General features: G+C 36.7%; 1 protein-coding gene across 1 annotated transcript in view; it reads right to left on the bottom strand.

The window, feature by feature from the left end:
• tbc1d5 (TBC1 domain family, member 5) overlaps positions 1 to 17020 on the bottom strand; it is a 377143-nt gene that overhangs the window by 193606 nt on the left and 166517 nt on the right. Inside the window, exon 5 of the mRNA XM_052015950.1 lies at positions 7552 to 7621. Within this exon, the coding sequence (XP_051871910.1) occupies positions 7552 to 7621 (70 nt within the window). The remainder of the gene's footprint in view (positions 1 to 7551; positions 7622 to 17020) is intronic.

Raw genomic sequence — 17020 nt, 5'->3', positions numbered from 1 at the left:
TACCTTTGTAATTGCTCTTATTTAAATTGAGGACAGTGATCTTGAATGCTTGCCTTCATCAGTCGGAGCATAGAATTTAAGGGTTGGGATACCAAATTGCAACTTTATAACACACTGGATGGACCACACTTGGAGTATTGTATGCAGTTCTGATCGCCACACTATGGGAAGGCTGTTGCACTGGAGAGAGGTGCAGAGGAGATTCACCAGGATGTTGACACAAGAGGTTGCAGATGCTGGAATCTAATGAAATAAACAATCTGCTGGAGGAATTCAGCGGGTCTAGTAGCATTTGTGTGGGGGGGGGGGGGGGGGGGGAGAGAGAAAGGAATTGTCGATGTTTGGGCTCAAATCTGTGCAATCAGGGCTAAGAGTGGAGATGGGAGATAGCCACTCTCCAGTCTTAGTTCCGATGCAAGGTTTCAACATGAAAAGTCAACAATTCCTTTTTCCCCACTGATGCTGCTCGACCCACTGAGTTCTTCCAGCAGATTGTTTGTTGTTTCACCAGGATGTTGCCTGGATTGGAGGACTTTAATTATGGGGAGAGACTGGATAGGATTGGTTTGTTTTCCCTTGAGTGGGGGAGGCTGGGGGGTGGGAGGGCAGTGGTTAACCTTATAGAGGTATATACTTGATAAAGTTAAAGAATGATAGATAGATAGTCAGAATCTTTTCCCTTGGTAGGGGGCATAGGTTTAAGGTGAAAGGAAGGAGTTTCAAAGGGGGTTTGAGGGAAAAGTTTTTTTTTTACAGAGAGCAGTTGATATCTGCAACTTGCGGCTAGAGGAGATGGTGGAGTCATACACAATCACTACATTTAAGAGGCATTTGGTCATACACTTGAATAGGCAAGGCACAGATACAGACCTCATGCGGGCAAGTGGGAATAATGTAGGTAGGCAAAAAGTTCAGCAAGGACATGGGCCAAAGGGCTCATTTTCCGTGCTTTACAATTCTATGACTCGTGATATTTGCCCTCAAACTGTATCTGGACTCTACCATGTTGTGATCACTGCTTCCTGGAGGATCCTAACTGCAAGATCATTTATTAATCCCACCTCACCAAAACTGACTAAATCAAAAGTAGCCTGTTTCCAAGTAGGTTTTGTAACACATTGTGATAATAAATAATCCTAATGCATTCTACAAGTTCTTCTTCCTTGATACACTGCCAGTTTGATTCATCCAATCAATATCACCCCTGACAACTGCAGTTCCCTTCTGACATGCCTTTGATGTTTTTCCATTTATACATTGTCCTGTCATGAGGCAGTACTCCCAGGGCCTATTACTACTCCCACCCATGTCTTTGTTTCCCTGTTGTTACTTACTTCCACCCAAATCGAGTCCACATCATGATCAACTGCACCTGTATCATCCCTCGCCATATCACTGATATTTTTCTTGATCAACAATACCTCTCACCTTCTTTCCAGCAGTAGCAGGCCTTATAGCCCTGGAACCTGGTCTGCCATTGACTTTGAATTCAACTCCATTATCTTGTCTATTCCCCACAACCAAGGACTCCCCTATAGTCCAAAATGAATGGTCTGGTTCAGTTTTAAATATATTCAATGGCTTAATCTCCACAGCTCTCTGGGATGGAGAATTCCAAAGATTAATACCTCTTTAACAGAAGAATTTCTTCATCAGCTTCATCTAAAATGGATGAACCTTCATTTTGGCAATATATCCCCCTAGTTTTGGATTCAACATCCTCTCAGCATCTACTTTGTCAAAGTCCCTTAGGTTACGTTTCGTTCTTCTAAAATCTGACGAGTATAGGCCCAACCAGCTCAACATATGATAACCCCTTCAAATCAGAAATCAACCTAATGAAACCTTCCCTGCATTGCCCAATGTAGATTTATTCCTCCTTAAATAAGAACTGTACACAATACTCTAGGTGCAATCTCACCAAGGCCCTGTATAGTTGTAGCAAGATTTCCCTTTCTTTATATTCTATTCCGGTTGCAATGAGAGAGATCATTCCTTTTACCTTTCTAATTCATTACTGTATCTGCATGCTAACATCCCGTGTCTTATGTATGAGGGCACAAAGATTCCTCAGTAAGGCACCATTCTGTAATTTCACTCCATTTAAATAACATTTTGCTTTTCTATTCTTCCTACCAAACTGGATAACCTCATATACCCCCATATTTTAATCCATTTTTGTAATATCAGCAAATTTGACTTCAATGCACTCAGTCCTTTCATTAGGTTGTTAATATACATTGCAAATAACTGACACCCTACAACTGATTCCTGCAACAACATACAGATTCTAGCTTGCCTCCCTGAAAATGACGCATTTATCCAGACTCGTTTTATTCTGTTAGTTAACCAATCCTCTATTATCCATGTTACATATTACTCCCAAATTTGCTATGAGCTCATATCTTGTATAGTAACATTTTATGTGGCACTTTATCAAATGCCTTTTAGGAATCTAAACATCTGCTGCTTCCCTTATCCATCCTGCTTGTTACATTCTCAATGAGCTCTAGCAAATTTGTCAGCATGATTTTCCTTTCATAAAACCATGTTGACTCGGCTCAATTACATGATGATATGCTACCATGGATTTAATAATGAATTCCAGCAGTTTACCCATGACAGATGTCAGGCGAACATGGGTGTAGTTTCCTGCTTTCTGTTTCCCTTCTTACCTGAATAGGGAAGTTTGTGATGCTTCGATATGCTGGAACCTTTCCAGATCCTAGGGAATTTTTAAAGATCATAACCAATGTGTTCCCTCTATTTCCAACCACTTCTCGTAAGGCCCGTGGATGTAGGTATCAGGTCTAGGGAACTTGTAAACCTTTAATCCCATTAATGTTTAGTATTCTTTCTCCAGCAATAATGATGGTTCTAAGTTCTTCTCACCCTTTGTTCCCTGATTGTCTTCAATTATTAGGATGCTTTTACCATGAAGACATACAACATAAATGTTCAAAATCTCTGCTGTTTTCTTATTTCCCAGTTTCATCATCTTATTTTTATATTTTTGTAGAAATTCTCTTTTCATATTTCTTGTTAATTTCCTCTCGTAATTTATTTTCTCCCTCTTTATTTTCCTGTTGCCACCCTTTGCCTCTCTTTAAAATATTCTCAATCTTGTACTTCACTAACAATCCTTGCAACACTATATGCTTTTCTTTCAATTTGATGCCATCCTCAGCTTTCTATTTTCATGGATGGATCATCCTCCTCAGTCTTTTTTTCTCAGTGGAATACACTTTTGTTGAGAATTAGGAAATATTACCTTAAAATGCCTGCCACTGTTTATCTTCTTATCTGAATAATCTATTTTTCCAGTACATATTAGCCAACTCCCCCTACTTATCCCTCTAACTGTTTATAACATTCCATAACAACATTCCTATTTACTTCCCTAAATTGAGAGGTGTGCACATCACAGTGCTGTGATCAGTTTGCTCGTCCTGCCTGCAGTGGCTGCTTTTGAGCATACAAGCTGTGATATCCTTGTATCTGCTGAACAAGCACAAGAGCTGAGGTTCCCCCAACTACCTTCTGAACGCACTCCCCCCCCCTCCCCCCCAATATCTATCTAAGTAGGTGTCACAGCATCCTCTCACCCTGGTCACCAACAAAGTCTACAGTACTTAAGTGGCACGGTACAGCATGGTAGCATAGTGCTATTACAGTGCCAGCAACCTGGGTTCAATTCCCGCTGCTGCCTGTAAGGAATTTGTACGTTCTCCCCGTGTCTGCGTGGGTTTCCTCCGGGTGCTCCGGTTTCCTCCCACATTCCAAAGACGTACAGGTTAGGAGCTGTGGGCATACTCTGTTGGCACCAGGAGGGTGGCAACACTTGCAGGCTGCCCCCAGCACATTCTTAGCAATTCAAAAAGACATATTTCACTGTGTGTTTCGATGTACAGTACATGCGACTAATAAATAAATATCTTATCTTATCTTAAGGGGTGTGACTGTCTTCTGCAATATCCATGCAATTTTCTCCCTCCTGGATGTATTGATGTTTCTGAAGCTTGGGTTCCAATTTATCACCTCCTAGCATGGTGGATGGGAGGCAAGGGCCTCCCTGCTGTCAGGAAATTCTTAAGCAGACTCAGGAGAGAGACACAAGAGACTACAGATGCTGAAATCTGAAGCAACAATATGCTCTGAGAACTCAGCGGGTTGAGCAGCATCTGAGAGAGGAAAGGAATTCATGACGTTTCAGGTTGAGACCCCGCATCAGGACCACGAGAGAAAGTCACGAGCAGTATCTGTGGGGGTGGTTGGGGGGGGGGGGGGGGAGGGAAATTCCTCCCATAGATGCTCCTCAATCTGTTGTTCCTCCAGCAGATTGTTAGTTGCTCCAGAATCCAGCATCTGGAGTCTCTTGTGTTTCCAGGAGGGAGAGTTGCTAGACTCAGAAAATTTTCCACATTTCTAGACGTGGGCCCAGCAATGAAGCACGACGGATGAGAAAATTGGTATGAGATAGAATATCCCTTTGAACACATGAAATGCTCAAATTGGATTGTTTGCTTTGCACGAGACCCTTAATCACAGAGCAATAAAATTGGGATGCACCACATTCAATTGATGCATTGAAGTTACTGATTATTAGAATGTTAAGGTTATAAATATCAGTTTGATAATTAATCAAGAAATTATCTTGTGTAATGAGACATTTGTTCATAGTGTTCATCTCTAGATTATTCTAGTTTATAGGAATACAAGATCAATTTTCAATCACCTGCTATTGTCACAGATGTTGTTAAAATTCCATATTGCACATATCCAAGGAAGCAAAATTTCAGAAGTTGTGCAAAAATACCTGATATAAACTGAAATATACATTGAGATCTTTCAGGATTTAACTATAAAATGTCTATGAGATGGAAAGACTGTCTAAAAATAATAGCTAATTGATCTTAAAGATGGAGTGTGGTATTGCAGCATTTCCAGGCAGAAAGCTCATAAGCCTTCAGTATGTCAACTACTGATAGGCAAGCATTAAGCATATTTTTTAGATTATTAACAGTTTATGATGAGTTGTCTTCAAGTTATGATGTTTCATTAATCATGTCAGAATTTTTCAAATAATGTTATAACTCTGGTTTGCATTGCAGAAGAACACAAGCATTACCTCAGCAAAAACAAACTGTTGGGGGAGCTCAGCAGGTCAAGCAGCATCTGTGGAGGCAAAGGGATAGTAGAAGTTTCATGCCTCCACAGATGCTGATTGACCAGCTGAGCTCCTCCACCAGTTTGTTTTTTGCTCCAGATTCCAGCATCTGCAGACCCTCTTGTGTCGACAAGCATTACTTCTCTGCAAACAGCTGATTGCAACTGATGTATATTTATCTAATGGAGACTTCAGTTAAATAAACAGGTGTCTGCAAAGAGGTATTAATTATGTTCTCTACGAGTGCTGAAAAGGTTACAAATGCAGAATAAGTGACTGAATGAGGATTCAGTAACTCTTGGCTTACAGATTTACAATGCGGCATTGATCCACTGAACAAAACCACTTGCCCAAAGGTATTAAATGGCCATGTTTTTCATCTTATAGAATTTAACAAGTACTGTGTTCCTGGCCATGTATGAATTAGCTTATTGTACATATTTTGTACATTTTTTTCTCTGAAAATGCATTTTGACTAGAAGGTCACAAATGGATATACGGAAACCACTAAACCTCAGTGCATTCTGGTAATCTTACGTTTTCTTTGTAAGATTTCCAGAAACTTGCAGTGAAAATATTCACTTAAAGCAGACAATTTGTCATTGACAAAATCCTTAGCCTGTGGATGGCATTTTTTTTGTATATTATTGTTATTATGCAACATTGCTGGCAAATCCCGCTTGGCTAACTCTCGTATTACTTCTGTATAACAAACTACACTTAACGCTGATGTCCAAATTCAGTTATTTAGGAAAAACCTCTACATTTTAACAAGCTCTTTTGTCAGTAACTAATCTTGTATAAAGAGAAATGATGACAATTTGTGTGAATGTTAACATAGTATCTGCAAGGATTTATCTCCCTTGGGGCATGCATGGTGGTTTATAATACAAGATATCACTATCTAAAATGAAACAATACTGTAAATTAATCATGTTACTTTAAAGCTAGTTTTTCATCCCTCCTTCATTGCTCCACCCTGTCAAAATGTACCAAGATTGATCACCATGTAATTTAGTTAACATCATAGCATACATGATATTCACACCAATCTTATTTAAAACAAACTACATGCTCAAAGAAACCAACTTTCAATAAAGTACTTTACATCTACAGCATATTGAACATAATTAGATATTACTGTAAATAGCATTCATAAATAAAAGTTTTTTTAATATAAATAGAAAACATATTTGATGGTGGCAGCAGGATATATTTAAACTAAAATATTTGCAAATCAGTAACCATCAGAAACAGGCATGCTATGTTGGCGCCGAAAGCATGGCGACACTTGCGGGCTGCCCCCCAAAATCACTACACAAAAAATGTATTTCACTGTGTGTTTCGATGTACATGTGACTAATAAAGATCTTATCTTATCTTAAACAGAATAAGATTAATATTCTCTGGTGCAAAATTAATATTCTGCATCACTTTAACATAAATGTGTGGTTGAACACTGGCACTCCTTGTATCTCTGACGCTTCTTACACATTCTATCATGGCCCCTTATTGAACCTTACTGGATTGCCACTCCGAGATAAATTGGTACATACTAATTCAATATTATTCAGCACCAAGAAAATAACTCCCATAAAATCCAATTATAGTTAACCACAGAACTATGCCTCACAAAATATGTAATATATTTCTGAGATTTTAAAAAAAGTTAATTGGCTGTCTAAATTTAGAGATTCACTTTATTCATTCAAATCTTTCATGTGAGTGTCCCATTCCAGTCTATTGAGTGTTACATCAGGGGTGATCTTTCAGCATAAAACTATGGGAATGCTTCCTTGTCAGAGGAGTCACCATATTGATGAGATGTTAAACAATGGTCCTTATTGCTCTCTTGGATGCATGCAAATATCCATTACTCAAACAAGTGCAGGTAATTGTCCTTATGTACTGGTCAATATTTAATCCTCATTCAACATGTCTACAATTTTTTTGGCCATTTATTTCCAAAGCTATGTTGAATCTCACTGTGCATGGATTACCTGCTACATTTCCATATATAAAACAGCTACTACATTTCAAAATATAACTATGGCTATATATTGACACAGGTTGTGAAAAGGGCTATATAAATGCAAGTTGATTTCTTTATTTCAATCTGATAGCCCTAATATCCAACTGAGGAACTTTAGAAACAATATGATTAGCCTTGCTGAATTTGCTTCTTGCAGTTAGCATGCTATATAAAAAGATATCTACATTTTTAACAACTTTTGTGATTAAAAATATTCTATATACACAAAAGCAAACATTAATTCAGAATAAATTGTCAAAGAACAAAAGATATAATCTTTTCTATTTCGATTCAGCTGAATAAAATACAAGGAACTCTGCAATGAACCATTTTCTGTAGGCGAGAAATATACCTATAGGAGCTGTATTTCCCATTGTCCAATTCTGAAAGCATTTTGGTTTCCTTGTTTTCATTATTCTCACCTACAGAACACAAAAGCAAAAGATGAATAAGTTTCATCATTAATGTGATTAAGTTAGTATGAACAAATAATTTAGAAGGTCAGCAATTATTGCTATAAATCACTCAAATTCCAATAAAATCCTAAGAATCCATACTAACTACTTAATATTAAATTAAGTATATATTATTGTATATACACTTTTAAATCAGAATATATCATTTTATTTTCTCTTCCCAAATGACAATACTTCTTAGCAGGTACCACAGCTATCAGTAGGCCTCCATAACATTACCACAGGGCTTAGTCTTCACATACAAACTAGCCAATAAACATGGACAAAATATTTGATGTGGGGACAGCAAAGCCAAGTCAGATACAGATCATCCACCAGTATTCACACATGTATTTTTCTCAAAGACACCAATCAAAAATTGAAGGGGAAAACCTAGAATGATATTTTTCTTCCCTCTGCTGCTTGAGATCAGCAAGACTCATGCAGCACTCCTTTTGCTGTCTTGTCTGATTCAGCTTAGCACCAATACAAGTCCTGAGGACTGATAAATAATCCAATTGAAGTCTTTAATATTTTAAAGATATTTTCTATTTCTAGCCTGGTGGGAAAATTGGTGGAGGAAGCCAGGACATGATTTTAAGATTAATTTGGACATTATTTAGGAGTGAAATCAGGAAATACTTTACACAAAGAAAATCCTTTCAGAGGAAATCTGAAAATGCCTCCTGAAAATGCTGCATCAATTGAAAAGACTTTGATAGAACTTACATCAGGTAAAGATATCTAAGTATATAGAGCAAGAATAGGGAAATGAAGTTAAGCTACAGACCAGTCATGATCTAATGGAATGCAAAAACAAGTTCATGGAATGAATGTCCCAATGATCTTCAACCTCCTTATTGGGAGATCACAGTCAGTGCGGATTGGTAGTGACATCTCCTCCTTGCTGACAATCAACACAGGCACACCTCAAGGATGCGTGCTTAGCCCACTGTTCTACTCTCTCTACACTCATGAGTGTGTGGCTAGGCACAGCTCAAATACCATCTATAAATTTGCCGGTGACACCACTGTTGTTGGCAGAATCTCAGATGACAATGACGAGGTGTACAGGAGTGAGACAGATCAGCTGGTTGAGTGGTGTTGCAACAACAACTTCGCACTCAATGTCAGCAAAACCAAGGAATTGATTGTGGACTTCAGGAAGGGAATGTTGGGAGAACACACACCAGTCCTCATTGAGGGGTCAGTGGTGGAAAGGATGAGCAGCTTCAAGTTCCTGGGCATCAACATCTCAGAGGATTTATCCTGGGCCCAACACATGGCGCAATCACAAAGGCGGCACACTGGCAGCTCTACTTCATTAGGAGTTTGAGGAGATTTGGTATGTCACCAAAGACTCTTGCAAATATCTACAGATGTACGGTGGAGAGCATTCTGAGAGGGTTGTAGACTCAGCCAGCTCCATCACGGGCACAACCCTCCCTGCCATCAAGGACATCTTCAAGAGGCGATGCCTCAAGAAGGTGGCATCCATCATTAAGGACTCTCACCATCCGGGACAAGCCCTCTTCGCATTACTACCATTGGGGAAGTGGTACAGGAGCCTGAAGACCCACACTCAACATTTCAGGAACAGCTTCTTTCCCTCCGCCATCAGATTTCTGAACAGTCCATGAACACTACCTCATTACTCCTCTTTTGCACTATTTATTTATTTTTGTAACTTATAGTAATTATTATGTACTTGGATAGATAGATTGGACAGCCAGCACCTCTTTCCCAGGGCACCAATGCTCAATACAAGAGGGCATGGCTTTAAAGTAATGGGTGGGAAGTTCAAGGGAGATATCAGAGGGAGGTTTTTCACCCAGAGAGTGGTTGGTGCATGGAATACGCTGCCTGGGGTAGTGGTGGAGGCAGATACATTGGTCAAGTTCAAGAGATTGTTAGATAATCACATGGAGGAATTTAAAATAGAGGGATATGTGGGAGGAAGGGGTTAGATAGTCTTAGGCGTGGTTTAAAGGTCGGCACAACATGGTAGGCCGAAGGGCCTGTATTGTGCTATATTGTTCTATGGTTCTATAGTTTACTGTACTGCTGTCACAAAACAACACATTTCATGACATATGTCAGTGATAATAAACCTGATTCTGAATTCTAAATTAATCTCCATCAAATTTCAATTTATTTTACAAACTATTGCCGTTGGCAGTATAAAAATCAGGGAAGACTTTTTCCGATACCACTTCGTCCAATTGAAATCTTTATTATTTTAAAGACACTTGATAGGGTGAATGTTTAAAATGGATTTCACATTTCATCCATGCTATATAAATGTAAGAAAAAATTATTTAAAAGTTATCATTTAAAAGTTATTTCACTTGACAGAGATGTTACCTTATTTGACATAAAAAAACCAAATATATGATGCAGATTCATGAGCAACATTTTGTATTCCACCAGTGTACTAACTAACTCAATCACTGGCAATTAAGAATCAAGTCAATCCTCTCATGGGATAAACAGTATATCTGAAACATCTTCATTACATGATACCTCCTTCATGATATCTGTAGTAGAAATATTAACTGAACTCAGAATGACCATTGAGTATGGTAAGATTACAACTTCTATTTTTGCTACCTTATACGTAAACTTATTAAGTCATGGGAGGAATATGTTACTTTATAATGAATTCTAATTCCAGGATACCATCAAACAACTATTAGATGAGGTCATGAGCAAATGAACAATTGTACATTGCCTCTTTCACATTCTTTAAAAGTATAAAACTGTATAGTGAAATACTAAAACATTAGGATAAAATTACACATAACAACATTCACGGCCTTTCTAAAGCATAAGACCCTAAATATAAATGAGAGGGCACCTAATGTATCAATGCGATCAAATATACTACTCCATCTTATGAATTTAATTGATTGGAAGACCTATCAATGACCTTTCCATCTTCAACAATGTTTTTCAAACCAAAAGTCTGGATAGCTAGCTATAAGACAATAACTGTGAGAAAAAAGACAGAAAGATCAGTAACATATTCCCATGAGGTAGCAAACTGGCTTGGAATTTAGGGAAGAAAGGCAAGTCAACAACCTTGTGACGGAGGGGTTAGGTGAATATCACTAAGTAAATAGAAAATGTTCATAATGATTATATATTAATTTCAAAGTGATGGATGGGATGGGAATCTGAAAACTCTGCAAATCTTTAAAAATCTGTGGTCCTGGTTTTTCGTTGACAGGATGTTAGAAAAGCCCAAATGTGAGGCTGGAGCTGAAGTGTTGTAAGCTGGATGTGAAACAGAGGGTATGATATATAGAGTTTGAATCTGAACACCACCACATGGGAAAATGGTGACCAACGTTGCAAAAAATTGTACCATGCATGATTGGTTAAGCACTTTCAAAATATAGACATGGCTGAATATATGTTTGCCAGCTGTAATACTGATTACTTTCTTTAGTTCACAGGCAATAAGAGTTTAAGCATCAAGAGTGAGTGATTTAATGAACAATTTTGCTCTCAACTTGTTGTCTGATATCAACTCGAGTACTAAAATCTAATCTTGCGCTCAGAGCACTCGTGAATAAAGCAGTTCATCAAAGCAATCAGTCACAAAGTTTTCATCTTAAATTGATCTAACTGCATTTTTAAAAGATTGTTAGAAGTTTGGTCCTGTTTAAAAATTTGTCTCTTCATTGGCTAATCAATTCTCGTAATTGTCATTTTGGAAGCTCCTATAACAGAAAAAAATGTCACAGTAATCAAGCTACTGAATATTTTTTCCAAAGAATAGTCCTTTCCAGATTTCAACCTATGTTACTCACAAAAGTCTGTGCATCAACCTGCAATAGTAAACTACAGATAATGGTTTATCCGTGGACCACAAGTGAACGTAGGAAACTGTTCAACTAGGCTCACAATTTCCTCTTTCTTTGAATATGCAGATTAAATCTAGAAAATTCATATAGAACATACTCAGATGTTAAATGAAGTTTTTACATCAGTAAATATCCAAAATCAATCATATGCTGGCATATTCCTCTTAAAGTTAGAATAGAGTAGTTCTGATGAAATCAACTGGAATGATTTCTCTCCCTAGGTATTCTGCTTGACCTGCTGAGTACTTCCAGTATTTTCTGTTTTTATTTATAGAACAGAGCAAGCCTGCATCCTTAGGTAAATATATTAGTCCTCAGATCTTAGATATACGAATTCCATCTGTTTCGGGGAAGTGTTCTGTTTATTCTATTAGAGATCAAGTATTGTGTGATTGATAGCTAATTTAGTGTCCACATACTGGAAATAAACACTTCCACCAGCCAAAGAAATTACTTGTGTTACATTACACTGAAAGAAAATTCCACAAGTTGAAGATTAGTTATTACAATGTTTCTAAAATTATTCTGTGGGAAGAAAGGTCAAAATCAACTCAAATCAGTTGTAAGCAACAGCTGAGACAGATGTACATGTCTTCAAACATATCACAGTCTTGATCCAGCATAAGATGATTAAGCTGTTGGAAGCTGTTGGGTTACAGGTCAAATTAAAATTTCTGCTTTCAGTTTGAGCAGAACTTGATGTATTTGTACATTAAGATTGAATAAATTCAACGACAATCTTCTCTATTCTTTGCAAGAACGTTAATCTTCAGGTAGAAAGTTGACAACTAATTTGTTATGGGCTATTGTGTGTATTGCTTTTGCCCCGTTCTTGTGTTTGAGCTCTGAATGCAGCCTCCTACGATCAAGGAATTAAGCTGCAGTTTAGAACGAACTTCACATATAGTGAATGTGGCGAAGGACATCTGTGATCCAATTTTTTTTATAAGGGACATATAAGCGATTCCCACTCCTGCCCTCTTCATCCCTTCGGAGAGTACCAAAAACTGGTTAAATATAAGTAACTAAAGTAGGTCATCTGACACTTCCTCATATCATGTTCAGTCAATTTGTTTACACTTTGGTACTGCTGACTCCTTTACCATCTGAATGTCTGACAGCCTTTCATATAATGCTAGGTGCAACTTGAGCAAATTGTTTCATGTCATTTGTTAGCCACAGTCAGTAAGCGCATAGTACAATTAAATTTCAGATGCAGCTGTGGTAAATATGTTTCAGCACAATCCAGAAGCACGAGGTTGTATATTTAGTTGGGCATTAGTCTCTACTTTGCCCTCAAAAAATTGCCATGGTTAAGCAATGCTTGCTTTGCAGTGATCACACCAAGTATAAAACACACACAACTTCAGATACTGATGAGTGAATATACAGAAAAAAGCAGTTTGCAAAAGAAACATCTTAAACCTGTTTAAAGCAATGACTTTATGAGTGATTCAAGTTACAGACAGAAAAGCATTTTCACTTTGTTAAATAGGTATTATATTCTACTGCAGTAAACTAAGACAGCACAAATTGTTAGCTCATTTAGTCAATTAATGTTTAACTTGATCAAATATGATCAGAAGTACATTGCATAAAATCACTACCAAACATAAACAGTGGGGAATTGGTACATGTGAGTAAATCCTCAAAACACTAAAAAAAAATGCTATATTGAAAACAAATTCTTCTGCTTTCACTGATGTTAAACAGTGATGGAGTTTATCACAATAAAAGTAGAAACTGCTGGAAATGCTCAGCAAGTCAGGTACCACCCGTGAGGGAAAAAAAATGTCAACAGTTCAGGTCCTAAATAAAAGCCACTTCTCTCTTTCACTGATGTTGCCTGACCTGATAAGTATTTCCAGTATTTTCTATTTTTATTTCAGATTTCCTGCATGTATCTTTTTAATGAATTTTTCCAAGCTTTTTTTCTGGGTATTAATGATTTGCTTATTAGCTTTGGAAACCAATTCAAAATCCCTCCCAAGGAATTTGAGAGGATTTTATAGCTTTTTAATTTGAAAAATAAACCAAATTTGCAGACTTTCTAAGTACTTTGGGCCATGTCAGAAAGTAAGTTCTTTCATTTATTTACCTTTCTATCCTTCAGGATGTCCCAAAGCACTTCACAACTAAAGGTGTGTTCTCTTTGGTGGAAAAAAAACACTCATTGCTGTCAGAAAACACAGCAGGTAACCTATACACAATGAAGGATAAATGTTGACCAGGGTACCAAGTAAGCTTTTCTGACTTTCTTTCTCATTCACCTCAGCAGTTTAATGTTCCATTTGAAAGATGAATTCTTAAATGGAATGTCAGGCTGAAATTTGCACTCAAATCTTGAATTGGACTTTGAATTCATGGCTCTGACAAGTTATGACTGCTGACACTTTGATCACTTATTTCTGCTAGAAAAAAATATTGATCTCAGGTGGAAGGTTTTTGGATGTTTCAATTGACAGTACCACTGGTTTGGGAAAAGATCAATAAGCTAAGAATTCACCTACCCCTAGAAATGTACTAATGTAAACACTGAAATGCAATAGATCGGTATCAGAATCAGGTTTATTATCACTGACTTGTATGTCATGAAATTTGTTATTTGCAGTACAGTACAAAGACACAAAATTACTATAAATTACAAAACAAATAAATAATGTGCCCAAAAAAAAGGAATAATGAAGTAGTGTTCAAGGACTGAAACCTGCTAACATTGATTCTATAGATATACATAAGGAATGATTATTTGGCTATCATTTCCTAATAGGACCCATGCTTCTGCAACAGGAAATAAAGAGCAAAACAAGTTCAAATTTATTAAAAAATATAAAAGGCTATTTTATTTGTTTCATTTAATAGACATTTAATAAAGTCATATATTTTGAAGTGACACTGAATATAAAGGAACTGTTCAACACAAAATCTTATAAATGATAGTAAGGTGAAGATCAGCTAAACTGATATGGATCAAGAAAAGCCTGAAGGTACTGACCCTCCTGTCCTCAAAATAGCCCTATAACTCAGAGTATTTCCATTCCTGGGTCAGTTATGCTTTCTCCCCACTGTAAGAGTAAACTAGCCATTGAAAAAAATCTGTTTTGCACAAGGCCAGCCACTAGAAAATGGCAAATAGCCCCAAATTGTTTTACAGCTCCACCAAACTCAAATCTACCAGGAAATCAGGTGTGAGTGCACTGAAACTGTAAAGCCAAGACTATTGTCTGCAAGAAATGAATCCCCATAAGATGCATGCAATTGAAAATTATAAACATGGATAAACGAATGATAATTTGAGCTGTAAGAGAGTAACAGAAATTAGTAAAATAGCTCTGAAAGTATTAAAAAGATAACATTCAGCTTATTTATTGTCATCCCTTAAAATTGAAATTAATGTAATTATTGAAGAAGAATGTAAGTGCAGTATTATAGTTGTTATATCATGGCTGCTTGTGCACTTTTCTTTTCAATAATGGAGACTTAACCATGAATAATGTTTTGCCAAAGAAACTTACATTGCAAAGAAAACATACGGTGGATTAATACTTGCCATATTGAAAACCAGGTTTGGCATAATGGAAATTATAAACAGACTTCATATTTTTTTGATAAGGTTAAATAATTCTCCAAAAATGTCAATTACTAGCACTGATTGATTTAAACACCCAACAGAAGGAGGCAATGTGTATTGATTTAAAGCAGAAGCAGAACTTCTAGTAGTTTTTGTAAATATGAAACACTGAAGTTAAATCATTCCCTCCATCATTTAAGCTTTGATTTAAATAAAAACAGGCAAAAATACCAAATTTTACTGATTGCTCAGATGAACTATCTTGTTCATGAGCACCATGCCTGACATTAATGTTGTCAAATGATGTTTCCAAAGTACTACACTCTGGATTAAAATAAGTCATTGAATAATTTAATCTCACCATTAACATTCACCCATTCTGTCCATAAATGGAAAAGACAACAAATTAAAAAATACAAATTTAAACTTGGTTGCTAAAGACATGAATCCTTTTGCTATAGCAAACATTTTGACATTACTTATTACAGAAGTGGGAAGAGCATGCATGCAGAGGTTTAAAAATATTAAGCAAGCTGTTCCACTTGAAATTAAGCTGCTAAATAGTGATCAAAGGACCAACAATCCTTCCATTATGAAATGAAGCAACAAAACTGATGATTTTAAATTTAAAAAAAAATCTTACCATGGCCATATTAAAGGTATAAAATATCTTCACACATATTGATAAATATGAATTTGTCTGTAGTAACAACAACCATTTTCAACAACTCTTAACTAGAGATTCTCATTTCTCTCTGCTATTCATATTACTCTTGTTTACATGGAATATTATGTTTAAAACTTTGCGTAGATTTAATATATAGAATAATTATTAACTTTGTAGATAGAGTACATTGCTTACAATATCTGAACAATGAATGACCTAAATTTGTCACTAATGGTTGTGGTTACAAGTGATAAATATTTTACATTACCATCTGTGGGACTTGGTGACAACGTGAATTAGAACACTGGGTCACCTCTTGAAGCTGCATATGAATTATGCCAGAGCTGATATGTTACCTACCTCTTTCATTTGCTAACTTATAATGCCCATAGGTGAAATACATTATCACAATGCAGCCCAGTTCTCAGTTACTACTTAACACCAAAACAAATGTTAAAGTAGTCATAATTCAAAACTAAAATAGCAGTCTCATTTTAATGGTCATAATAGGAGTGGGGAGTTAAAATGTACTTTAAATATAATCTTCTTTAAAGCTTTGGGTTACATTAGGCACATAGTTGGATTTTGACAAAGTGATCTTTATCCTCCATAAAATTGGTAAATATCTGACATTATATCTTCTATGGAGAGCTTAGTTCAGATATCGGATGCAAAAACAAAAGTGATTTTGCACTAACATAGCTGACTAGAAGGAAATGATAAACATCACAGTGAAGAATCACTACAAATTACTCTGGTTTTGCAGTCTGCACAAAATAGCTCACAAAGGAAACTGTTAAATCCCTAGATACTGCAGCCCCAGCTATCCACCGTATGTTCAACATTTTCCAGTAGATGAATCCACTACAATAGGTTGGTATAAGGCTTGAAGTAAAGTGTTGACTTTAAATCTGCTCAGTTTGGCAGGGGTGGCCAGGCAAGTGTGAAACAAACTCCTACGTAATTGGTGTCTGATCTCCAGACTTAAAATGCAGGCCCCCACACGAGCTGCTTGTCCTTGTTGCCTGCAATACAAAATTGCAATCTGTCCTTTTCAGAGCAGAGGCAAAGTGAATCAGTTCACAGTAGCATTTTAATTGCTTTATCACTTGGTTTAACAATAAAATGTCATAAAGCATTTCGTTAAGACAAATCAGGCATTGTGTGGTTTGACCACTCTGGTTAAAATGGTGAATTTTTAAGAGGTATCAAGATTTTTGGCTGATGGCTTGTGGAGCAGGAGACACAAATTCAAAATG

This window comes from Pristis pectinata, chromosome 5 (assembly GCF_009764475.1).
Source record: "Pristis pectinata isolate sPriPec2 chromosome 5, sPriPec2.1.pri, whole genome shotgun sequence".
Lineage (NCBI taxonomy): Eukaryota > Metazoa > Chordata > Chondrichthyes > Rhinopristiformes > Pristidae > Pristis > Pristis pectinata.
The sequence above is the reverse complement of the archived record's forward strand: the minus strand, read 5'-3'. Positions and strand labels throughout refer to the sequence as shown.